Source organism: Natrix helvetica (genome assembly GCF_964273705.1).
Source record: "Natrix helvetica genome assembly, chromosome: 10".
NCBI lineage: Eukaryota > Metazoa > Chordata > Lepidosauria > Squamata > Natricidae > Natrix > Natrix helvetica.
This window is the reverse complement of record NC_138561.1, coordinates 23,294,711-23,319,681: the sequence shown is the minus strand read 5'-3', so window position 1 is coordinate 23,319,681 and position 24,971 is coordinate 23,294,711. Positions and strand designations below refer to the sequence as shown.

General features: G+C 52.8%; 1 protein-coding gene across 1 annotated transcript in view; it reads right to left on the bottom strand.

Annotated features, from left to right (window-relative positions):
• ZFHX3 (zinc finger homeobox 3) overlaps positions 1-24,971 on the bottom strand; it is a 74,590-nt gene that overhangs the window by 30,228 nt on the left and 19,391 nt on the right. The window contains exons 2-4 of the mRNA XM_081963664.1: positions 13,357-15,995; positions 10,611-11,107; positions 1,478-1,712 (exon numbers count right to left, since the gene is read on the bottom strand). Coding sequence (XP_081819790.1) covers positions 1,478-1,712; positions 10,611-11,107; positions 13,357-15,949 — 3,325 coding nt within the window. The 5' untranslated portion in view covers positions 15,950-15,995. The remainder of the gene's footprint in view (positions 1-1,477; positions 1,713-10,610; positions 11,108-13,356; positions 15,996-24,971) is intronic.

Sequence of the window (24,971 nt, the reverse complement as noted above, 5' to 3'; positions counted from 1 at the left end):
AGCAATCAAATCCATATTTGTGCAAAACATTCCATAATTCAAACCTATTTATTGGTCTGCACCAAGCTATTGCGAGGCTAAAACACAGAATTACGGAGGGAGAGAACAACCCCAAAGGAGGGGAAAGGGGCAACAGGCGGAGCAGGTCCCCTCAGCTGCAGAAGCCCCAGGGGGAGCCAGGGGAACTGCTCAGCTCTGCTTCCTTTTCTCTCCTCCGCCTGGGCTGAACAGGAGCCGCTCCCTGGAACAGCCAGGGGCAAAGAGTGAGCCTGAAAGGAACAGCAATTCTCGGCAACCGAGCATCTCTTCCTCTTGGAGGCAGAAAAGCCCAGAGGGATACATCACCACCACCACCACCACCACCCGCGAGAAGGATGAGCAAAGTTGCTCCGAGTCCCTACTTGGGGGGGAGGGGGGGGGACTTGTGCAGGAAGGAAGCCAGGGGTGGAAAGCAAGAGCAGTGGAGAACTGGGCTGGAATCAGAAAGAGAACAGGGAGTGACCAAGCGTCTCTTGGGCAAAGCAACCAGATGCTTGGAATCGGGCCAACTGAGCAAAACATAAGTAAACCAGCCATGATTATGTCCACTGCTAGAGGACTGGACCCTTGGTCCAGCAAGGGAGAGACCTGGGAAAGAAAGCACTCGAGCCCAAAGATTCAAAAAGACTGTTTAAAGGATTTGGAGGGGGGGGGAGGAGGAGCTCCCATTTAGACAGCAAGCCAACCAAGAGGGGGGGCCCCCATGCCCTTCTGGACCGAAGGCTGCCCAACCTCCCCTTGAAGTCTTCCCTCCATGGACGGAGGCAGCCTATCCTACTCAGATAGGGAGGCACAGGAGGGGGCCATATGAGGGCAGCCTTAAAGGAAGCGCCCACCAAGGTGATGCCTTCATTTCTCCTTGATTTTATGGCAAAACACTCCATGTTTTCCAAATTCCCACTCCCCATTTCTTTTTGTCTCCATGCTGACCCAACGCCCTGGTGCGTCTCATTTGAACACCTGATTTTGCTTGGGAAAGGATCAGAAGCCTTTGAGCTACCTGCAGCTTCCCCAGAAGCTGCTGAGGAGGCCGAGGGGCCGGGGTCCCTCTCTCACACCCTCTGCCTTCTACAGAAGGGCCTGATCACCATTGCCAAAGGTGCCTGCAAAAGGCCAATCGGCCCAAACCAAGCTGGAGCCCTGGCCAAGCGACTGTTTAGCTCCCTCAACCGGACAGCAGCAGAGGCCTTTGGAAGCCACTGGCTGCGGAAGTCAGGCTCCCTCTGCCCCAGACCAGCTCAGGCCCCAGAAGCATCGGAAACATCCCAGTGCTCTGGACAGACTAGAAACCTAAGCAGTATCGTCCACATCCAATGCTCAGGGGAGCACCTCCTCCACCTCAGCTCCTTGGCCAGGAAAAAAATGCATGCCCCTGAAATCCTACCACACAAAGCAACAGGAGCAGGGCTGCAACCTCCTGGTCAAGAAGGCCACTCACCAAGGTCAGCAGCAGCCGGGCAGTGCTGGATGGTGAAGATTTGGCCCAGGTCCTCCTCTTCCTCGGGAAGGCTCTTCTGCAAGCGCTTCAACTTGTGCAAACTTTCAGTTCGCTGGTGCTTCAAGGAACGTACGTGTTGAACAAGGTTGAGCTTGGCCTTGGTGGAGTAGTTGCAAAGGACGCAATGGTAAAAACAGCCTTCCCCCTCCAGTCTGTTCTCGTACTTCTGAAGGTGCTGCAGAGAGAAGCACAGAACAAGCCCAGGCCCAGGTGAGAAGCAGAGCAACAACTGAGCTCCCTCTGGAATCTGGATCTGAACTTCAAAAAGAAAGCCCAAGTGGCCCCCTTTCTCCCCCCCCCTTGGCGCTGCAAGAGGAGCCTATTTGAGACAAACAAGACGGAAGGCTTTCAAGAGACATTTGCTTCCAAACTCATCCGTGCTCATACTTACCCAGCCTTGGGAGTCCTTGGAGGCTGCTGTCTTAACACCTACCCTGTTGAGAACAAGGGAGTCTGTGGGCCAGAATTACTTCGAGTAAAGCCACCGGTTCCTAGGGAAGAACCTGGCTGGTCTCCAGTCCAGTCGCTTGGGAAGCGGCCCTTTTGTCTCTGGATCAGGCGCTTGAGGCACAAGAGCAAGGGGAAGAAACAGGGCAGCGACGGAGGAGGAGGAGGAGGAGAAGGCGGGGGAGAAAGTCCTGATTCTTTGCTGCTCCCCCTTTTAGCACAGCGCCCGGCGGCTCCGATGGCGCAAAGTGTGGCTCCTCAGGCGCTCTGCCGGGGGGCCGCTTGGTGTCGCCAGGCCCGGCCTCTTGGCCGACCTCCAGTCAACTGCTGGCCTCCCTGTCCATCATCCCCTGCAGCAGGCTGGTCGCCCCGAAGTATTAGTTTTGGGTGATCCATGTACACACACACACCATACCTACAATTACGTGGGCTACCTTTTGGGGAAATGAGCAAGTAGAAAAGGAACTCAACCGTTCCCCACTAGAAGACAGCCTCCCTGGACTGAACTCTATCTGGAAACCACTAAAATGGATTTATTGTTACAAAAGAATCCCCCCCCCCCCCAAAAAAAATAATGCATTGTGCCTGCTGCAGGTCATTAGAAAACTCCAAGCAAACTCTGACAGGACAGGCTGATCCCTCCCTTCAATCTGGAGGGCCGCATCTCTTCCTCCGGAGAAGAGTCTGGTAAGAGGTTCCGGGGGGGGGGGGTCGGGGGTGTTCACAGAATGTTAAATCTGGATCCCTTCACTTTTGGAGCTGGATTAAAGTCCCATCTGATTTGCATGACGTTTCTGCAACCCCCGCCTCCCCCCTCCAGTCCACTTATGGGAGAGAGGCTGCGGCCGGGGCAGGGCAGGGCAACCTCTCTGCACAGCACCTGAGTCACTGCAATCCCCCCAACAGCAGCCCACAGTGCCCGGAGGGGCAAAGGAGGAAACACTCCTTGCTCCCACTCTTCTCCTCGGGGCCATCCCTACCGCAGGTCAGAGGAAGGGGGCAGCGGATACCATGGAAGAGGCCGCCCTCTTGCTGCCCAGAAGAGGGAATTTCTGCCATGGGTCAGATTGGTGTCTTTGGCACCTTTGCTCTCCCCACCATCCAAGGGTCTCGTGCCAGTCTATGTGGCTCAGGAGGCAGCAGGGAACCTGCCAGCGGGCGGCTTCAGCTGGAGCCCAGAGGCGGAGCGGTCTCTGCCGCCTTGATTCTCAAACAAGCAGCACCTTAAAGGAGAGGCAGAAGACAGAAGCCGGCCAGGCAGGGTGGCACATTTGCCACAGGTGACGGTCGATCGATTTCACAGAAGTTTAGATTTCTTCCGCACCCAACTGGTGCAGTTTCAAGGCAGAGCTCCCCCTTCTCCCTCACTCCCAGGTGGAGCAGGAGGGTGGCAGTGTGCCAAGGTACTCACAGGCGAGCCCCTCCCACCAAATAACAGGCCCCTCCCAGATCAGTGCTGATCACTTTTCTCCCCCGTGGTTTGCTCCAAGTCTTGCAGAGCCGGATTTGAATCCCTCTCCCATTCCCCACGGATAACTGGCTGGGTAGGATTTTGCTCCGCCTTCCCACCCTCATTAAAAGCCTACATTGCTCAGACTCAAGATGGAAAGCTCAGCATAGATTTTACTGAATGTTAAATCAAGCAGCAAGCACAGCCAGCAAACTCTGTGGCACTTTAACTTTAAATAATGCAATAATTATTGAATTTCCTTTTTATAACTGAAGTGCTGGAATGTAAACAATGGGGCTGTAATTGCAGGAAGGGGGGATCAATAGAGGCAATCGTTTTCAGCCATGTTAATTGTAAATACAATTGCTCCAAGATGTCAGCCTTGTTCCTCTCGCTCCAGAATCACCCTAACGGATGACAGAGTCCAACTTTCCCATTACAGCTGTTCGTTCCTTTAAGAGGTTCTCAATCAGGTCTGATCAATCTGTCAAGATAATGCATGGAGTAAGTAAGACTCTTCCAAACACAAATGCCCAATCAATAGCCCCAACCAGCTTAATGAGGAGGGGCTACGGCCCCGGGGGAGGCAAGAGTCAGCTTCACCGGCCAGCTAAGCAGATCAACCCTTAACGAGGGCGGCAAAGACAGAGGGAGGGAAGGCCCAAGCGAGGCAGGCTGGAGGGCCCTGGGAAGGCTCCGCATTGGCCACTGCAAGGGATAGGAGACCCGGGAGCTGGGACATCTGCTCTCCTCTCATGGCCTCCTCAGCTCCTCAAATCAGCCCTTCAGGATTCGGCCTTTTGAGAATTCTTGCTTTGATTGGCTTATAAAACCGTAAGGCCTGGTCCTGGATATGATAAAACAACAGGATGGCTTGCCAGGTGTAGCCCATTCCTGCTCAGCTTCTGTGAGTTGGCTTCAGGCATTCAAACAACAGTGATTGCCCCATGGCACCATTTTTATATATTTAATGTATATCCCGCTTTTATTACTTTTATAAATAACTCAAGGTGGCAAACCACCACAACCCCAGTGAGGTGAGTTGGGCTGAGAGAAAGAGATTGGCCCAAAGTCACCCAGCCGGCTTTCATGGCTAAGGTGCTGCCTCAACGGAGGGATAGAATCAAGGTCTCGTGACGGGTTGATGCCACTCTATAAGGCCTTGGTAATAAGGCCACCCGTGGAATATACGGCATCCAGTTTTGGTCGCCACGATGTAAAAAAGATGTGGAGGCTCTGGAAAGGGTGCAGAGAAGAGCAACAAAGAGGATTAGGGGACTGGAGACTAAAACATATGAAGAACGGTTACAGGAACTGGGCATGTCTATTCTAATAGAAAGAAGGACTAGGGGAGACATGATAGCATTGTTCCAATATCTCAGGGGTTGCCACAAAGAAGAGGGAGTCAAACTATTCTCCAAGGCACCTGAGGGAAGGACAAGGAGCAATGGGTGGAAACTAATCAAGGAGAGAAGCAACTTAGAACTGAGGAGAGAAATTTCCTGACAGTGAGGGCAATTAATCAGTGGACCAACTTGCTCCAGAAGTTGTGAATGCTCCAACACTGGCAGTTTTTAAGATGTTGGATAACCATTTGTCTGAAGTGGCGCAGGGTTTCCTGCCTAAGCATGGGGTTGGACTAGAAGACCTCAAAGTTCCCTTCCATCTTCTCCTCCCCCCCCCCTCTCTCTCACACACACACAGACAGACAGACACACACACACTCCTAGAACCTAACAGAATTTATCTCTTATATACTCCTAGTGAGTGGCTCAAGCTTGTTCCAACTTAGGGAAGTTTTGAGCACATGTCAAGGAGCTCCTTGAGGTTCAAGTGCCTCTCATCAAACAAGCCACGAAAACCAAGCCTTTTGCTCAGGGCCCCAAGAAAGCAAGAGCTCCGGGGCCCAGACTGTTGGTTACTGCAATTTCTGTAGGCATCACAAGCCTAAGTAGGGGAACATGAAGAAAGCTGCTCATCACACAGGAAACAAGAGCTGCTGTCACCTGGGGTTCCAGAACTCGGCCTGAGAAAGTCCCCACACATGTGTGAACAAATGAAGGGGAAGCCCGCTCAGCAAGAGACGGGCAGCTCTGGAGCCCTGGGCGTTCTCTGAACTTGGCTGTTTGCTTGCAGGCATTTCCTTACCCAACTAGATAACACCATCAGTGGTGAATGAATGTGGGGTTTATATACAGTAGCTATTTATATACAGCAGCTTGTCCTGCCAGTGATACACCATTCAAAAGGGACAATAAAAAAAAAACTAAGAAGGAAACAAAAAGAGCAGAACATATCCTTTCCAGCAGCCAATGTCCAGATAAATAGGGACGAACATCAGACAGACAATCACACAGAAAACAATTCCCTAATCAAGAAATCACCAAGGAGAAAACCACATCTCCACCAAAACTGGAATAGCAAGCTATAAACGTACCTCACACTCATCACACTGATGTTGTTACCTAGTTGGGCAATAAAATGTCTGCAAGCAAACAATCAAACTCAGAGAGCACCAGGGATTCTACAGCTGAACCTTAAGTTAACTTATATTATATTTCCTTTTAGAGATGGACAACTCTCCTTCAGCGGGAGGGGAGACCTATCTCGATATAGCAATTATTTTGTCAGGGCTGCCAGCTGTTTGTGTGCAGCTGAATTCTTTTGCCTGAAATAAGGATTATAAATTACAATTACAAGCAATTACACGAACAATCCTGCCTTAAATTCCTACAGTAACAGCCTCTGGCAGGATATAAGAGTTCTGCAATCAAACAGCCTTGAGAATATTTGGTGAATAAAATGGAGGATAGTTACATCTCAAGCTTACGATATTTAAAAACGCCCATTTGGCTGAACCTCAATGAGAATTAGTTGACCCGTAAGGAATAAGATTATTACAGTACCTCTTCTTTTCCTTGCTAACTCTCAGAAGACCTAGCACCCATCGTCTCTGAGGAAAAGGGGGTCGGGCAGAGTGAGGCCCTAAATGCTTGCAGAAGAGACTCTGCTGAGATACATGGACCAAAAAGTCAACCCCCAGCAGGTTCTAGCACTCAACGGAGCCCCCTGCCCCTTTCATCAGCCCCCCCCCCCGTGTTCTAAGCAGCAGCAGCAGCAGCTGCTTTCCCTTCCTTGAAATGGGCTCAACTGTAGCACCCACGATCCAAACCACTGCATCAATGGGGACGGACCAGGACCTGGCCTTGCAGCACACTGCCTCCAAAATGAAGGAGAGATGCTTCTCCGTATCAAGGATTGGAAAAGACAATGACATGATCTGCTGGAGGTGTCAGCTCCTTAGTCCTGATGCAGAAAGGAGGCAACGGATTTTTATTCCTTTTCAGTGCCTGCCTGAGTAGGATCAGATCTAGCAATGCAACCCCAAGTGAGGAAGCGTGTTCCGGGGCTGCCGTTGTGTGCCAAGCGCTGTTTAATTAGAGGGAAAGGAAGGTGGCTGTGTGTCCTTCCGCCTGATGCATAAGGTCACTGAAAAAAGGCAGAAAGAGAGCAGAGGAATGGAGGCCTTGCAGCTGCAGCTTTCCACTGGAGCCTCTCCACTGTCAACATTGGGACCTACTAATGGCAACAAAGCCTCCAACATAACTGGGTGGACGTCACACCGCACCTCAGGCTTGAAGTCTCCATGGATGCTACGGAGCTGCTTTTGTTTCAGCAGGACGGGCGTATTGTGGGGCACGAGAAAATGGAAGAAGAATCGCCCAGATTCGATCATAGTGATCAGCCAAGGCTTACAGCTCCTTAGGAAACTCAGATGCAACACCGGACTCCTCCTACCTAGACCAAGACAATAAACCAGTTTGGTAGGAGGGCATTAATGAGGGAAGCTGGGGGTGGTGGGGATTATACACCATGCAAAGCTAGACTTATAAAGTACTTGGTATTGTCTAAAACAGGCTTTGAACTATAACGCCAGCAATGAACAATCCTGAATAGGATTCGTACGTCAAGCAGCCCCTCAGCCGCGGGTCATATAAATCATGTTGCATGGGGATTTAGTGAGAGCTCCAGAGACCCTGAACAGCTGCTGAGACGATATTTCTTCTGGCCAGGCTCTCCACCAGATTTATTTATTTTATTTACCTATTTTATTACCTTTATAAGCCATCCAACCCTATGACAACTCCGAGAATCATGCCAAATACAAAATTGAAAGTGGGAAAAAACAAAAACCTGGTCTGGAGGAACTGCACCACAGGGGGTTGGGCTCTTTGGCTCCGCTTCCTCCTGGCTCAAATTCTCTTGCAAGGGCTTCCTCAGTCCAGACTGCGGAGCCCCCGATTCTGGACTCTTCTGACCTCCCCTAACCAAAGGGGCACTTTAGATGGCCAGTCAAGGAGGAGGCCTGGGGCACTGCTGGTCCAGCCTGATGCTGCTTCCAGGGCAGAGAAGCACTTGTGCCCCCGGCTGGGTTCAAATCCCTGGGCTGAATTCCCCCTTTCCTTCCCCACTGATACTTCTGCCAAAATCGGTGGGAAAGGATGGTTGAGGCGCTCCAGCCCTTGTCAGCCTGTTTCGAGGCAACACTCCTAGTCCTGAAAGACCCCAAGGACATCGAGCCAAGGGGACACTCTCCAGGGAAGGCAGAGCGGAAGGTAAGCCGGCCAGGGGTGTCTGAAGAAGCAGCTCAGCCCAAGAGACCGAGGAAGGGAGGGCTCCTCTCCCAGGACCAGCCACCTGCCTTGTAGCAACCTGGATTTTATTCAGGTGCTTTAACGCCTCCTTTTGTAGCAGCCTTTCTCCTACAGTGCTGCTTGCTTCTTTAAAAGGGGGAAAAAAAGGGGGGGGGCTGTTGGTAGCTAGCCAATCTTCTATTCGAAAGCGGGAGGTGAGCCAGGCAGGGAGTGGAGGACAGCCACAAGTTGGGATAAACACGACTGAAAATCTTGACTGCCCACAAATTGGCAGAAGAGGGACAGGTGGCGGGGCAGGGTCCCCCCTCTTTCAGATGGAGGAGGAGGAGCAGGATGAGGGGAGGGGGGCTACTAACAGGCCCTGGGAAGGGAGCCTCTTCCCCAAACCAAGATCCACGCTGGCTGCTCAACCAGTGCGATACGGACAACGCACACAAGAGACCTCCTGGGTTCATGAGCCTCAGTCCCCCGTCTGTTTTGGGAGCAGAATGCGAATCCTTTCACTGAGGGGGCACAAGTTACCCAACTAATGAATCTGGCAGATCACAGAAGATTGGCGCGATCTTTATTCTGCAGCCTAAGCCAGCTGAAGCCCCAGCAATGCCATCATCAGAGCAGCTCAGGCCCTGGACTTCATGAGGACCCGGGCCAAGCAAGGGGAGCCCGAGAGGCAGGATCAGAGCTCTGCCCCTGAAGCAGAGGGACAAGGGCAGAGGAAGGGGAGGGGAGGCCCTCAGGCACTTCCCAGAGGAACACGGGGTCAAGTCCAGCCGTTCAAAGCTGCCAGGAAGACAAGCAAGGACAAGTGGCCAAGGAAGACAGAAGGGCCCAGTCTGGAACAACTGGCACCCATCAGCCACCTTCCACCACCACCCCCACACCCTCAGCTCTCACACTTTGGAGCTCCCAACAACCTCCCTGTCAATAGGCTTTGGGTGGATCCCTGGGCTTAAAGGGATCCCTCCCCCCTGTCGATCACCACTGTTTAAAATCTAACAGGGCAAATCCGACCTCAAGAACCAGGTTGATGTCCAGCCCTGCAGCTCCACCACGCCAAGAACTGTTCCAGGCAGCCTCTGCTGGGTGGGAAGCGGTCAGGAGTTTTGGATTTTGGAAATGATTTTATAGATGTCTTTTCTCTTCTTTATTCAACTTTAGGATGATTCATGGAGAAGTTACGTCATTCATACTTTGTACTTTTATTCTGTCTTATTAGTGTGGAATAACAAAACGAATGGACAAAAAGCCCCCAAGGCCCAAAGCAAGGCAAACTGACCCAGCTTCCTTGGGAAAGGAATCAAGAGTCCACTCCAGCCAGAACGCCCCCCCCTGGAGAGACATCCCCCCCCCACTTTTTCTGCCAGGGAGAATGATGCTACAAGCAATGGGCTGGGGGGGGGGGCGCAGGGGGCTCTTCTCCTGACACTGGGCCTTTCTGGAACATTGCCAGCCACTGTAGGCGGGAGGCACGTGCTGTGTTTCATGGCAGGCTTCGTCTGCGTGGTGCCCGGAAGTTAGGGAGTATCAGGAAGAAAGGAGAACGCCAGGGGCTGCCCTGGTGCTCTCTCACCTGGCCAGCCATCGGAGGGATTTTCTCCCTCTGAGAGGCGAGAACCTGATTACATCCAGTTGGCTGCACTCTAAACTGATCAGGCAAGTACCAGGTGAAGGAATCCGTTTAGCCGGAGGAGAGGCAGGTCCAACGGCCTCCGCCAAGGAGAGCAGAGGGCTGGAGATGCGGCCAAGGAACCCACAGGTCCCACACCAGGCCAGTCTGCTGCTACACACACCACAGGCAGGCCGCACCCAGCAGGGCCGCCCCATAAACCAAAGCGGGGGGAGGGGGAGGGGGGCTGCATCCAGAGCCACCTTCTTGCTCACGTCAAGAGGCAGAAATGAACCAGCAGGTGGAACCTCTGGCGACAGAAAAGGGAGGCTGCTGGGAACCCTCTGGCTCACAGAAGGAGGCACACAGGATGCCAACATCCTCCCCAGAGATCAGAGGTGCCCACCGTGGCTTTCGGAAGCTGGCCGGCTTCTGGGGCCGGGGGCTGAGCTCCAGGGGCAGGGCCAGCCTCTGGAGGGGAAGGAAGGAGGGCAGGCAGGCAGGGCTGGACAGCAGGAGCACAGCAGGCCAAAGCCCAGAAGGCGACGTGTCTGGGGAGAAAAGCTGCCGCTTAGATTTATCGCAGGTGGTGCCCGATTGTTCATACTAAAGCCATTACAGGATTAGAGGAAAAGGTGAAGCTCAGAGTCCAGGGAAAATCAATACAAACGTCTGGAGCAATTCTGCCACACCGCTGGAAGGACTCGATGCTCTAGGCGAGGGGTGGGGGAGGTGGAGGTGGGGAGATGGCGCTGCAGCCAGGCAGACCCAGCGGAGAAGGGGGCAGAAGGTTGCCCTGCCGTGGCCCTCATCGGCCTTGGGGGCAGCAAGGGCCTCCTCAGCAGGCAGGGGTGGAGTGACGCCTGCTGGGCTGGAGCCCACCCCCAGGATCCCCTGCCCCCCCTGCCGCCTCACCTTGTACAGCTTCAGGCTGGCCTCGTGCCTGTAATTGCCGGTGTGAAGGCGCAGCTTCTCCAGGCTGTTGGTGTAATAGTCACAGGCGTTGCACTTCAAGTGCAGCGGGTTCCCGATCACCATGCACTTGAGGCGCCACTCATTGGCCTTTCCACCCTCCCGGATGTGCGCCACCAGCTGGTACTTCTGCAGGTGCTTCTCGGTCTTGCAGTGCAGCTGGAAGTTGGCCTTGAGCTGCGTGCTGTAATGGCACAGCCGGCACTGGTAGGCCTCCCCAACGGCCCCCTTCCACTCCTCCTCGGGCAGGTCCCGCTCTGCGTTTAGGTGCAGCCCCAGGAGGTCCAAGGCGTCGGTGGTGAACTTGTTGCACATGGCACACTGAAACAGCTTCCGTGAAGGGTCGCTGCTCTGGTCGAAGGTCTCCCCCAGGTTCATGAGCTCCTCGGGCACCAGCTGCCCTCCCCCGAGCGGTGGCTCCAGAGGGATCTCTCCCCCCACTGTGCAGAGAGAGAAGAACGGCAGTCAGAGCGGTTTCCCTGGCCAACTGCCCACCTCCAGGGGAACCCCGGGCTCTCGGCCCAGCTGGGGTGCGTCTGGCTAGTGCCCCACATGGCTCTCCCACCACAATGTAACCCACGAGCACATGAAGCGCACGCCTGCCCCACAGGCCCAAATGGGGCAGAGGGGTGGGCTAAGGCTTGGGCTCAGGAGCCGAGACCATGCTGGCTTCACTCTAATTGGGACAGGGGGAGGGAGTTTCCAAAGGGCACAAATAAACGTGAAATCGGAATAGCTGTGGAGTCAAAAATACCAAGGAGCCATGTAGCCCTTTCAGACTAGTTAAGATAGCAGAGAAGTGTCACCAACTCTTCTTGCGTGCCTCTTGGCCCTGGGTTGCCTGTTAGCATCCCACCCTGGGGGGCTATTCAGCATCTCCTCTGGCCGTGGCCCACAAACAACCTGCCACCTGCTGCGGGATGCCTGTTGTGCTGTGATGATGCTAATATCCCCACACCTCTTTAAGCCCAATTAATAGCATTTGTTTACTAGATAGTTTCTGTTTTGCTTTTTATTCTATTCCCATCTAACAAAGATCACAATAAATTAAACACATGATGAAGCACTTTGCAATTTTCTTCCTCAGACATTCTCATTGCTTTTTGGACAGATATCAAGGCCAATCCGTCCTCTTGATACTGCGTACACTAGAACCGTCATTCCCCAATTGTGGGAAATAATAGCTCTGTTACCGTCCACTGGTCAGAACCAATTGAGTGCTGGGTCCAGTTCTAAGCACCAGCAGAGAAATTCAAACCATTTCAAGAAGGGCAATGAGGACCCTGAGGAGGAATTTCTAGAGCAAGAAGTGAGGAACTGGGTGTGCTCGTGTGCCCTAGGAGGAAGTGCCGGAGTGGAGATAGCAGCCTTTGCCAAACTCTTAACGAGACACCAGCTCCTTCCACCGAAGGAAGGAGAAGGAGAAGGAGTCGACTTAAGCCACAGGGAGACAAGTTGCAGCTGAACATGAGGTGAAAAACTTTGGCCAAGAGCCGTTTGAGGGCAGGGCATCTCCCCAAGGAAAGGGGTCAGGAGCACTTGGGTTGCTGCTGCTGCTACAGAGGCTTTGATCCTGAAAGCCCCTTCCCCATCCTGCAGTCGGGCCAAGGCAATGTGAGAGCCTGAGGCAGCCCGGACTGTCCCACACTCCCAGCCAGCCTGTCCCCCAGGGAGGAGGAGGGAGAGCAAGTGGGGAGGGTCTCCCCGCGGCCTGAGCAGCTTCATCTTCAGAGAGTTCAGAACGGCACGTCCACAGGAGACGCCATCTGTGGTGCCACCCAATTTGCATAGGGAAATGAGAGCTCTGGGTCCTTCAGGGGGCACTTGGGCACTTCTTCTGCAGCAGCCGAGTCTCTTCATCTAAAAGTTTCCACAAGCGTCCTTGCCCCCCCCCCCCCCCCCCACACACACGCAGGGTGACAAAGAGGCCCTTTTTTCTAGCCAGGGAATGGAAGGACTCTGACAGGCCCTTTGATTAGGGCAACTCTTTCACTCGTCCACCGAAAGCCCTTGAAGCAGCTGCACCTCCAGTTGGGTCTCCAGCCTTCCCAGGACCAGGCCTCCCTTGCAATTACAACGTTCAGGTGCAGGCTTTGCCCAGGTGTCCCTGGGAGGCTCCCACCCTCTGAACCCTCTGAGCCCGAAGAGCAGCTGCTGCTGCTCCCTCTCCCCTTGGGCCACAGCTGGACTTCCCCCCTCTCTGGAAAGCCCACCAGCCTGGAAAGTCCAGGCCAAGCAAGCCTTCCTCCCTCCTGCCACAGCAGGGAAGGCTCGGCTGGCCAAGGAGGGGAACGAGGGGGTGCTGGCCACTCTGAGCAGTAGGAAAGGAAGGCGGGTGAAGGTGGCAATTAGGTGAAGAGAGTCCACTGCCTGTCTGGATTCCCAGAAGACCCCCAGCCCCTCTCCTCAGGGCCTCCAGTGGCACAAATCTTAGAAGGGTCTTGTCCTTTTGGCTTACGGCAAGAGACTGCACGCAGAGGAAGCCCCACCTCTCCTTCTCCCCTGGCCCCAGCAGCCTTCAAGCACACCCGCTACCCAAGACTGGAGGGGGACGGAGGAGCAGAGGGGTCTTGCCACCACCCGTGCCCACGGGGGCCACTTCCTACTGAGGGCAGGTGCCGCTAGGAGGGCTGGACGAAAGGTAGTCCCTTCCTCTCCCATTACACCGAAAAACACCTGGACATCTCACCTAGGGATGGGGCCACCGAGGCCAAGGTGTGGCTGGGCTCCACCTGGAAATGGCTGCCGGTCAGGAACTGCGCCTCAGGGGCTGGGCTGTGGTCAACATTCAGGTTCTGGCCCAGGTAGTAATTGTAGAGCTCAGCTTCGGCGGAGAGGCCATCCAGGCCGAGGGGGACTTGGCTCCTCTTCTGCTGGAACAGCACCATGTTGTGCATGTGCTTCTCGCTGGTCATGTGGATGCGGAGGTTCCTGGCGACGTTGGTCTCGTAGTCACAAACCTCACATCGCCAGGAAGGCTTACTTTTGGGTTTGGTGGGGGAGGGGCCCCCACAGCCGCCACCAATACTGGAGGCGGCTGCGGTGGTCACGGCCCCGGCCCCCGCCGCGTGGCTGAAGCCTTGCTCCCCACTGCCGTTCTGCAGGGTCTGCATGTTGTTGAGGTGCTTGTCCGACTGCATGTGGATGCTGAGGTTGCCTTTGGTGGTGGTGGAGTAGTTGCAGACCTCGCAGCGGAAAGGCTTGTAGCCGCAGGTGTAGCTCTCGCCCCGGGCAAGCCGAGGGTGCAGCTGCCCCGACTGGCAGAAGGCGCAGGTCCCTCCTGGCTCGGGGTGCTTCTCCTTCATGTGGGCCTCCAGTGTCTGCTGGTACTTGTAGTGCCAGTTGCATTTGGGGCACTTGAGGGTCTTGCAGGAGTTGCGCGAGTGCATCATGGTCATGTGGCCCCCCAGGGAGCGCGAGGACCCCAGCACGGTGTCACACTTGGGGCACTCCACCCCTCCCCCCGAGGGGCACCCCTCCCCCCCCAGATCACAGAGGGGCCCTCCGTGCTGGTGGTGGGAGAGGCAGAGCCCATCCTCCCCCCCCTCCAGGCTCTCGCTTAGTTCCGGGGCATCGTCTCTGTTGGCACTTTCCTCCCCCCCATCGGGCCTCTGGCTGCCCTCCCTGTTAAAGCTCAAGCAGCTCCTCCTGTTTGCACCATCAAAGACAAAGGAAGGAGCAGAAGGGGCAGCGGAAGGAACCAGGCCCCTCGACACCCCCTGAAGCAGGTGGGGGGGCATTGAGGGGGATATGCTTTGGTTTGAGAGAGCAAGATCCTTCGGGCTGCCGCCACCGTTGGCCACCAACCCGGCCTCAGCGGTGGAAGGAAGCTTCTCCTCCGGATCCTGCTCCAGCCTGTGTGGAAACAGCCCTTGGCCACCCCCGCCAGCACCTTCCTCCTCCTCCTCCTCCTCTTCCTCCTGATCCTCCCTGGCCAGTTCCGCCTTTGCCAAGCAGCTGCCCTGCGCGTCACTGCCGGGGGGCCCTGGGCCTTTCCCTTTGGAGGCGGCAGAAGGGCTGGAGGAGGGGGCATCCAGGGGAACTGAGGTAATTGGGGTCTTCAGAGCTGAGCTTGTCAGCCCCCCCAGGTTTAAGAGGCCCCCTGGGGCTAAGAGGTCTGCTGCCTGGGGCTGGTCGCTTGTGCTGGCAACCCCGGTCTGGGAGCCCCCCTCCCCCCCTTCCACGTGAATCCCACTGAATTTGCCGTAGAAACTGTGTCCGGGGCTTATGAGGTCAGTTGCGGAAACTAAAGGGTGTGAAAAGTTTTTGCTTTTTGGTTCCAGGAAGCTTACGAGGGGCTCCTTGTCTTTGCCGATCCCTTGGATGATGGCGGAGATGTTCTTATTGCTAAGTATCTTCCGCTCCTCCTCGCTCAGAGTTATCCGGTGATCGTGCACTGCATGGCTCACAAACGAGCGGACAAAGCCGAAGGAGAGCTTGCACAAGAAGCACATCAGGATGGGCTTCCTCTTCCCGTAGAGGACAAAGCTATCAAATTTGGACATGTCCACATTGTTGGGAACATCTTTGGATACGCAGGAACTTTTGGCAGAACCGTCGCTGTTCAGGTAATCCCCGTTGCTTCTGTGGCGCACATCAAAGACGCGGAAGCTGTGCAGGACGGGGCTGAGCCCCACCAGGGCGGAGGTGCTGGGAAAGGCCTCGCCTGGGCCTTCAAACCACTTCCCAAAGGAGGAGGCGATGTGGAAAGTGTTGATGATCTGTGGGTAGACTTGGGGCACGGCCGCCGCAGCAGCTTCCCCGGACTTGGCTTCTGGGATGGCGAGAGCGCAGTTCGCCAGCAGGGGTGGGAGCCCCCCACCGTCTTGGCTCAGCTGACTGAGGCTTTCTACAATGTATGCTGAGCCGTCTGGTTGGTAGACGATCTCTCCGGCCAGATTCTCGATATCGCTCTCCTCCTCCTCCTCCTCTTCCTCGCCAGTGTCGCTCCCGCAGTCCTCTTGCAGGGGGAGCAGAGGATGGGCACTGGCACAGGGAGGCTCCATGTAGGCCTGTAAACTGGCAAACGAGGCCGCAAAGTCGTTACGGCTGACCTCCTTGCTGCTGGGCTCTGGGCTGCAAGCAGCGGCGGCTGCACTTCCTGGCAAGCGTTCGCAGAAGGAAGCCCGCTCATTGCCTAGCTGGGCTGCTGCGGTGGATTCTGTGTCATCGGGTGCTGTGGGGAGGTGGTGAGCGCTGCCAAACTCAGTCCACTGCTGGTGCTGAGGCCCAGCGCCCCCGAGGTCCTTGCCTAGGATGACCGGCAAATCACAGCCTTCCATCGTCAGCCCTGCAGCCAGCGTTCATCGCACCTGGCACGGCCGGGACCTAAAAGTGGGCAGGGAGAGAGACAAACAAAGAAGCACGTCAGCCAGGCCTGGCCACTCCATGCCCCCAGCCCATCTTGCCCCCCCAAAGCAACTCGGCTGCCAGCTCTTGGCAGGAGTTCACCAGAGAGCCAGAAAAAAAGGGCACAGAAGGAAGAAGACAGCCTGTGTTTCCTGCAAGAAGCCCCCCACCCTCCCTCAGAGCCCCTCAAGGGCCGACTCAAGAATGATGGTCGGTGGACCTCCGTTCAGTCATTCTCCCACCCAGAAAAAGCTTCCTCCTTCCCACACCAAGGGTGGGTGGGTGGGTGGGTGTCTTAAGTGCTTCTTCCGAAATCCACACCCTGACCCATGATGCCTCTTGAGTCCATTCTCAGGCACCTCCAGCCATGCAGAGATCCAAGGAGGAGCTGCCCCCTCAGATTGGAGCTCTGCAGAAGGACAGGTGAGGACCAGCCCTGCCCCTTGTCCTAAGCTCTCCGCCTCCATTAGCACCAGCGAGAGGGCTGAGGAGGCCAGAGACGGCTCAACAGCCATGAGCCTGCAAGAGGCAGCCGGGGGCGGGGGTGGGGGGGGGTGAGGCAGGGGTGAAATCCAGCAGGTTCTGATAGGTTCTGGAGAACCAGTAGCGGAAATTTTGAGTAGTCTGGAGAAACGGCAAATGCCACCTCCGGCCGGCCCCGGAAGAGTGGAGAGGGAATGGAGATTCTGCAGTATCCTCCCCCTGCCACGCCCACAGAACAGGTAATAAAAAGGTTTGAAGTTCACCCTTGGGGCGAGGGCCATCCACTACCCTATCTTGCCTTACATTTCCCACTAGGGCCAAGGGGGCAGGGAAGCCTCCTCCAGAGGATGGAGGTCCTGTTGGAAGCAAAGACGGAGGGGGGGAGATGGCAACAATGACCCCTCCCACTTTGAGGGCTACTTAATGGGTTTGAGGGTCTCTTTCCTCAATGGCTTTTAACTTACATTTCTGCTGCCTCTTTACAGTGCTTCTGTGTGTATATTTGTGTAGACACACACACTTTTCATCTAGGTGCGACTGACCAATTTGGGATGTGCAGCCGAGGATCCAAGGCTGCTTCCTGGCACAGCCGAGGCCACGGAGGCCTGACTGACAGGCTGGACCAGGGGGCTGGCAGGGTGGAGGGGGAGGAAGGGGAGGGGGTTAACCGCCTGATTGCAAAATCAATCTCATAAATGCTTGGTAAGTTACAGGAACAAGCGGGAAGAGGAGGCCACGATTGATAAAGGGCTGCGGCTTTGATGCTGCACTGGGGACGTGTTTATCGACAGGAAGGCCGATCTCCCCTGCAGGCCAGGCCAGCCCAGGCCAGGCAAGCCGGCAAAGGCTTCCCAATTAATTGGGGCTCTCTGGCCACCCTCCCCGCTCCGCCAGGGCCAGGCAAAGCCCTTCGGTCACCAGCAGGAGCCACACTCTGCCAGCACGCACGCACGCACGCACGCACGCACGCACACAGACACACACACGGCCTGCACCCAGGATTAGGCCAAGGGGATCCAGCCTCTGGACCAAGCCCCAGCACTGTACTCTCGATCCCTTGCGTTGTTCCGGGCATCCCCCACTCCCCCCCCCCTGCAGTCGTTAAGGAAAGGTAGCTCTTACTCAAGGAGGCAGGTCGATCGTCTCACTGTCTGTAAACATGTTTCCCGTAAAATCAATGATGCTCAGTTAGAGAGCACCGAGACTGGGAAACCCACCCCCACCCCCCAGCCTTCTGCCCAGCCCCTGCTTGACAGCACCCTTTTATCCCAAGGCTCCTTGTTGCAGGAGCCCTTCTGCTCGGGCTGCCCCAGTTCTCCGGGAGGCTTCTGGGCGAGAGCTGGAGGGCCATTTCCAGCCATGAGCAGAGCAGGAGAATCAAGGGCAGCGCCAAGGCCGAGCGGATTCACCCTTTTAGTGTTGAATTTATACCCCGACTTTCTGTTTATTCCAAAACTCAAGGCAGATTGCAATAAGAAATGCAAAGTATAAAACTAAAGAAAATATAAATATGATTAATAAACACATTGTCGTTGCCGAGACAATCTCAATCTTATATGGGAAAAGACCCGAATGCAACAAGACCAGCATACCTACACCCATGAAAAACTATGTGTATGTGTGTGTGTGTGTGTGTGTGTATGATTGATCGTACAGATTATTAGACTAGATTTGGCATTTTTCTCTGCCTATCAAATCCTTCCCAAGGACCTGGGAGAGGCAGGGTTAATAGCGTTAAAAGGTATCATTGGGGCAGGATGTACGCTGTTCTAAGTAAAGCTTGCCTTTTGCAACTGACGGCCAATTATGTCTTCGTTTGCCATGGGTGACCAACTTTCTTTCCACTAGATCTCCAACTGCTGGTCCCGGTTGCTCAGCCAAACTTTCCCGAGTCCTTTAGCCAAGAACACCTCACATCTCAATAGTCGGGGAGCTTCCTTCAAGAGGAATCCCGCTGCTGCCCCAACCTCCTCTCCCAGCGCTATTGGCTCCAAAAAGAAGCCAACAAGGCTGGGAGGATCTGCAATCCAGACTAGCTGAATGGTCAACCCAAGTGAAGCTGATCAACCTAGCCTGAACCAGCACAAAACCCCACCTCCGGCAGGTGGAAAAAAAGGTTAGCTGCCATCATGCCAGCAACAATCAAGGCTCAGCTACAGGAGGCCCCGTGGGCCACCACCTGATTTTGACATCCCCCCCCCAAAAAAAGGGGGGGGACAAAGCCAGGTTTTAAGAGAACACACGGCTCCATCTTTCCCTGCCCCAGGCTTCCCAGAGTTGCCAAACCAACATGCTTCTTTTCTCTCTTTGGTCAAGAAGATCGACTGATCCTCATCAAAGTCAGCACTAAAGAAACCCATTTTGTTCCAGAAGACAGAATGAGCAAGCGGCTTAGGAAGCCGTACGAATGGAGCTCCGTCTACTCACACACGAAGTAATTCATAAATGGTACACCTGCCATATACTGAACTGATAAAAATGCAAATAAGCCAAGAGACCTTCCAGAGAAATGTAAAATACCTCATTCACCTTGAGGCTACCACCAGCCTAGATAAATAACCAATAAGATATTCGTGTACAGAGAAAGTGGGAAGCCTCAGGTGACCACGGCCCCTGGGCAGTTAATTCATTCATGTCTCCCCTCCCCCAATCCAAAACAACAGAACAGGCCCACGCTCAGCTCGTCACCATCCGGAACCGTGGACTCAAGCATCTCCCTGGTTCCTAGCACCATTTGGAAGGGAACCAGGGGGATCCATGCTGCTTGGGGAATGAAAGAAACCAGAACTGCATTGAGAGTCCAGAAAAGATACAAGTGGTGGCAAATTCCCGTGACCAGGGACACCAATCAAGAACCCAAGGTGGCCCATTTTCCATCGGCAATAATTTGGGATGACTAGCAAAAAATACATGAGATCCATTCAATAGGCTCACCTCTGAGGTAAACATGATCTAGTGGGAGATACCATTTCAGGCTGTGTCATGAATAAAGCATGAAACCACAGGAAGCCATCCTTCCGTTCTATTCGCGATTCCTTCGGACCGAGCTTCCCCTGGTTCCACTTCTGAAGGGGAATGCAAAGCCGGGCTCGGATAGCAGCAATAAAAGGACAGTTGGAAAACTAAAACGAAGCCCTAAGAGCCAGGCTGAGGAAGCTGCATGTGCTTAGCAGCTTGACCACAAAGACCGTGAAGGGGACCCAGACCTCTCAGCACCAGGCACAAAGCGACGGGTTCAATGACTGGAAAGCAGGTGAGAGACCTGGATGTTAGGAAATGTATGAGCGTCGGTTTCCTCTTGATTAAGGTAGCGATCAATTCCACTCCGCAGAAGTGGAGGACAGTAGAGACAGCCCTCTCCCAGGGAGGTAGGGATTCCTGCTGGGCAGTGGGATGCAGGGGAGTCGAACTCCATCCAATTGCGAGCCGTATCAGGATTTTGTTTGCCCTTTGGGGGGGGGCGGGGGGGGGCTTGGCCAGAAGGGCAGGGGCCATTCCTTGCTGTCTCCAGGAGGGCCCTGTGGGAAAATTCTGGGCTTATCACAGGCCGGATTCAGCCCATGGGCCAGGTGTTTCACATGTCTGTTCTAAGACTAAGTGGCTCATTCAAATTCTAGGATTCTACTCATGATTACTGTATTTTTCAGAGTATAAGAGGAACCTTTTTCCCTCAAAAAAGAGGCTGAAAATCTGGATGCGTCTTATGAACTGAATACAGCATTTTTTTTGCCTCCCCCAAAACCCCACCCCCTTCACCCAAATGACCATGCATAGCGTTTAGGTGGTTTGCAGAGTGCTCCTGGGGGCTGGGGAGGGCAGAAATGAGTGAAAAACAGGCTATGCATGCCCTTTTGACAAAAGAAAATGGGCCCGTTTTCATGAAAAACGGGTCATTTTTTGCGCATTTTTGGGGAGCCCCATCCCCCAGGCAGGAGCACTCTACAAGCCTCTTAAAGGCTATTCATGCCCTTTTTTGCAAAAAGAAAAACCGGGACTGTTTTCACGGAAAACGGGCCGTTTTTGGGAGAGTGCAAAAACTTTTTTTTTAAATTGCCTCTTCAAAATCTTGGTGCGTCTTATACTCCGGTGTGTCTTATACTCCAAAAAATGTGGTAGACTGCATTTATCATTTGCTTCGATAAGAAGCAACCATTTCAGTCAACCGGAAGTGGGAAGCAAAGGGAAGGAAGATTCAACGCCAACGGTCAGAACAATTAATCAGTGGGACAGGGGGTTGGACTAGACAGAAGACCTCCAAGGTCCCTTGGAGACTGTTAGTCTGTTATTCTAATAGAAGCGAATAAAAGTAATTCCTCCCTTTGTGCTCTTTGAATTTGTTTGCTTGCAGATGTTTCATTACCCAACTAGGTAACATCACTAGTGGTGCTCGGTGCAGGGTCCTGATGATGAACCATCCACACAAAGAACCAGCTCCAGCCGGGCCCAGCAGATGTGAGCTGCACAAAAGAGATTCCCCAGTGGCAATCAAGCTAGGATGGAGCAAGGATGCCTCAAAAACGGGATCAAAGCAGGAGAAGAAATCTGCTCCTCCTCTGGGCAAGAGCAAATATCCAGTTGAACAACACTTGGGCCCAGGTGGAAAACGATTCCTTCCCTTCTCATAAAGGCTGGCAAAACAAACCCTTTTTACCAGAAAAAGGGAAGGCGGCAAAGAAAAATCAATGAATGTCTGGCAAAGCTTCGTGGCAGAATCAACCCAGCTGGGGAATCCAAGGCCTCCGAGCTGTGGGAGCCCCGTCAGAAAGTCCGGTGGGCAGTCAGCGAGAGAGCAGGAGGCTGGAAGAGCCGAGAAGTCCCAGGGGTCGGCCCAAAGCAGGCAGGGAGCGGACCTGCTCCTACTTCTCTCCCATCCGAGACCGGCACACTTGACGTGAGCCCCCCCCCCCAAAAATGTAATTAACAGGCGGTTTTCACAACTGGGAGACAAAGCCATGGACTCAATGGGCTCAATGGGCTCTTAGCAGCCATTTTTTCCCCCCATTTTATACATCTCTTTCATGTTTAATTGTTTAAACGATCTGATTTATTTACTTTATTCAATTTGTGCACTGCCCAACTGCCAACGATTCTGTGCAGTTCACAAGAAAAGGTAAAAATAATAAAAGTATAACAATGTTAAAACTTGTCCATATCTTATTAAAATACATATCAAGGTGAGTGGTTTAATTTTCAGGCAAGGAGTAGTTTTATACAAGGGGGCATAAGCTCACAATAATTATCCCAGAAAAGGGATGGATGCGAGTCAAAGGCCCTTTCAAAATCTAACGGTGGCCAAACTGTAAAAAAGAAGGTCAAAGGGACATGGGGGATAAAAGGCAGGATCTCTGCTTTCCGCATCAGGCAGGCACGTCCATTCCTAAAGCACCCCGAGACACCACAGAGCTCCAGAAGCAGCATCCCCAAAGGCTCTTCTGTCACATTTTCAACAGGGCGGCCGAGAATGACCTGGGCCTCACTGCTGGGCCAGGCCTGAAATCCTGGCTCTCCTTCCTGCAGCCTCCGGCGGTCCAGCTCTGTAGAACCAACCACAGACGGACACTTCAACCGCAATATTGTGAAGCCGGCTCAAAAGCCCATCAATCCATCAATCAATAAAAAGTGTCTTCGATAAGATGCACCCTTGCCTTCTATGAAACAAATGCACTTTTGCAGCTGAAAACTTTTGAAAAATGACCAGCAATTTCAGCACCTTCTATTTCCATAACAACTAAGTATTTCTTAATGTTCATCCTACTAGCACTGAAATAATGGTCATGATAATCACAATAATAATGATAATCACAATAATAACAATAATGATAATGTATATCTTGTGGGTGATATCTGTAACATTCACATCTGCCCATCCTAGGTCCCTGGATTTGACAGGCAGACAAAATTGCCAGATCCAGTCTGAATATCATCATCACCATCATCATTATTAATACTGTATTATAATTAATAATACATCAAGAAATTGCAGCTTCCTGCAATAACATCAGCAGAACTGCAAAAAACTGCGCTACTCGGAACACTGTACATTTTAAGAAGGTACTTGGTTGATACCTAGGATGCTGGCAGCAACCTGTATCAACAATTAGCACCAGTCAATGGTATTTGTGGTACATTTTTTGAATGTTCAGTTGACTGAGTTTCATATTTAATGAATGATAATAATAATAAATTAATATTATTTAATTACTATTTATTAATTTATCAAGTGCTGAGATTATTATTATTAATAATAATAATAAAAACAACAACAACAATAATAAAAACAATCATCATCATCTCAGCACTTGAGAAACATTGAAGGAAAATGCGATGACAACTTGACATGGGCAGAGCTTAAGAGAGGATCCCTCAAGGAAGAAAAGGAAGTTTTAATACTGTCTGCTCAAGAACAAGCACCACAAACTAAGGCCATGAAAGCAAAGATACAAAAATCCACTGACGATCCAAACTGCCGACTTTGCAACGACAAAGTTGAAACTGTTTCACACTTAAGATGTGAGTGCAGCAAAATCACACAAACTGATTACAAAGCTAGACACGATCGAGTGGCTAAATTAGTCCACTGGTCATTATGTAAAAAATAAAAGCATTCCTGTATCTGAAAAGTCATGGGAGCACAAAGTGGAAGTGTCACCGAAAATGGGACGGTGAAGATGCTGTGAGACTTTCGAATACAGATGGATCGTCATTTGGAACACAATATGCCAGATATCACGGTTGTCGAGGGCCAAAACATACAGTTTATTGACATCACTGTACCAGGAGACGCCAGAGTTGAAGAAAGAGAACTGGAAAAAATCACAAATATTGCGACTTGGCCATCAAAACTATCCGGCTATGGGTGAAACATCTAACAGTGATACCCATTGTCATTGGGGCACTTGGTACCATGTCCAAAAATTTTACAGAACACATCAAGAAATTGCAGCTTCCTGCAATAACACCAGAAGAACTGCAAGAAACTGTGCTACTAGGAACATCATATATTTTTAAAAGGTACTTGGTTGATACCTAGGACGCTGGCAGCAACCCGTACCAACCATTAACACCAGTCAGTGGTATTTGTGACGCATTTTTTAAATGTTCAGTTGATCAAGTTTCATGTTTAATGAATAAAAGAGATATTAATAATGGCTGCCTAAGTACATGGAAATTTTGAACTTATTAAACCTGAATATCCTGACTTTGGAAAAATAAAAAGAAAAAATAAAAGCCCACCCTAATCAGAACTGCCTCTATACTCAGATGCTACCTTAGTAACTCTTAGCTCCTTGGCTAGATACTTGAACTGTTACCGGTCCCAGACTGTGAATCGAATTGAAGATTGAAACAATAAATAAATAACAACACAACAAACACAACAAATAATTCTTCACTATAGCTGCTACCATTTGTCATTGCACTTTTTCCTCTCCCAAAGATGCTGAATGATGCTGGAGGATCAAAGTCTCCAATCTGCCCTCACTGTGGTTACCGTCGGGAATCCCCAACCGCCACTTTCAGGCCCTGTTTGGGGCCCCTCGGGCTCATTTGGTCTTCCTGTGGCCCTCGCGGTGCACACGGACACACTCAACCCTTCTTCTGGCTGCCAGGGAAGGAAGCTCAGGGTTAACAGAAGCTGACCACGGTGGCATGGCTGTTAAGGCAATCAATACGACCAAGATATTAAAGCAGCATAAGCTGCATTATTGATTGCCAAGCAGATGATAAAACTGTTTATACGGATAATTGCAAATCTCCTGAAAGAGCACCCCTTGCAAGAAGGCAATCTGTACCTGAGAGCAGAGGTGGCCAGAAGCCTTCCTCCCACCATGGCTCCCAAAAGGCGGCCAACCCACCACACTGCTATATGGTGGATCAGAGGGCTCGGTCAGCACAAAGAGGGGCCCGGAGGAAGCCAAAGTCTCCCAGGGTGGCCACCACAGAAGGGACACTGCACCACTTGCCGGACGCCCAGCTGCTGGCTGTGGGGAAGGATCCTGGCTGCAGCCCGGGGTTAACTCAATGCGTCCCAAGGGGTCCATGGGGGAGAAGAGCCATCAAAGCAGCCTCTTCAGCCCAGTCCTGCAGCGGCTTTTTCTCCCCCCAGAAACCTCATTCTGTGGATGGAGGGCCTTCTGGGCAGCCCCTGGGCTGGCTCTTCCCTTCCTCAGTGACTGCCAGCGCACGCCGTGACAAAAGGGACCTGTCAGGGAGCTTGTGCTGCCAGATCCAGCCCTGTGAGGCCTCTGGGAAGCCACCACCACCACCCCCCGCTTTAGTCCAAGCATTCATTCCAGTTCAGATTCTGCGGCTGCCTTGCCTGCTTCAAAGGTCTTCCAAGCAGCCCCCAAGGGTTCCCTGCCAAGGGCTGCCCTGGTTTCCTGTTTGAGAGAGGGATCTCTCGTGGCTTAAACCGTCTCCTTGATCTCAGCAACCACATCCTGCTGGGGAAATTACGCATTCAGAAGTAAGACC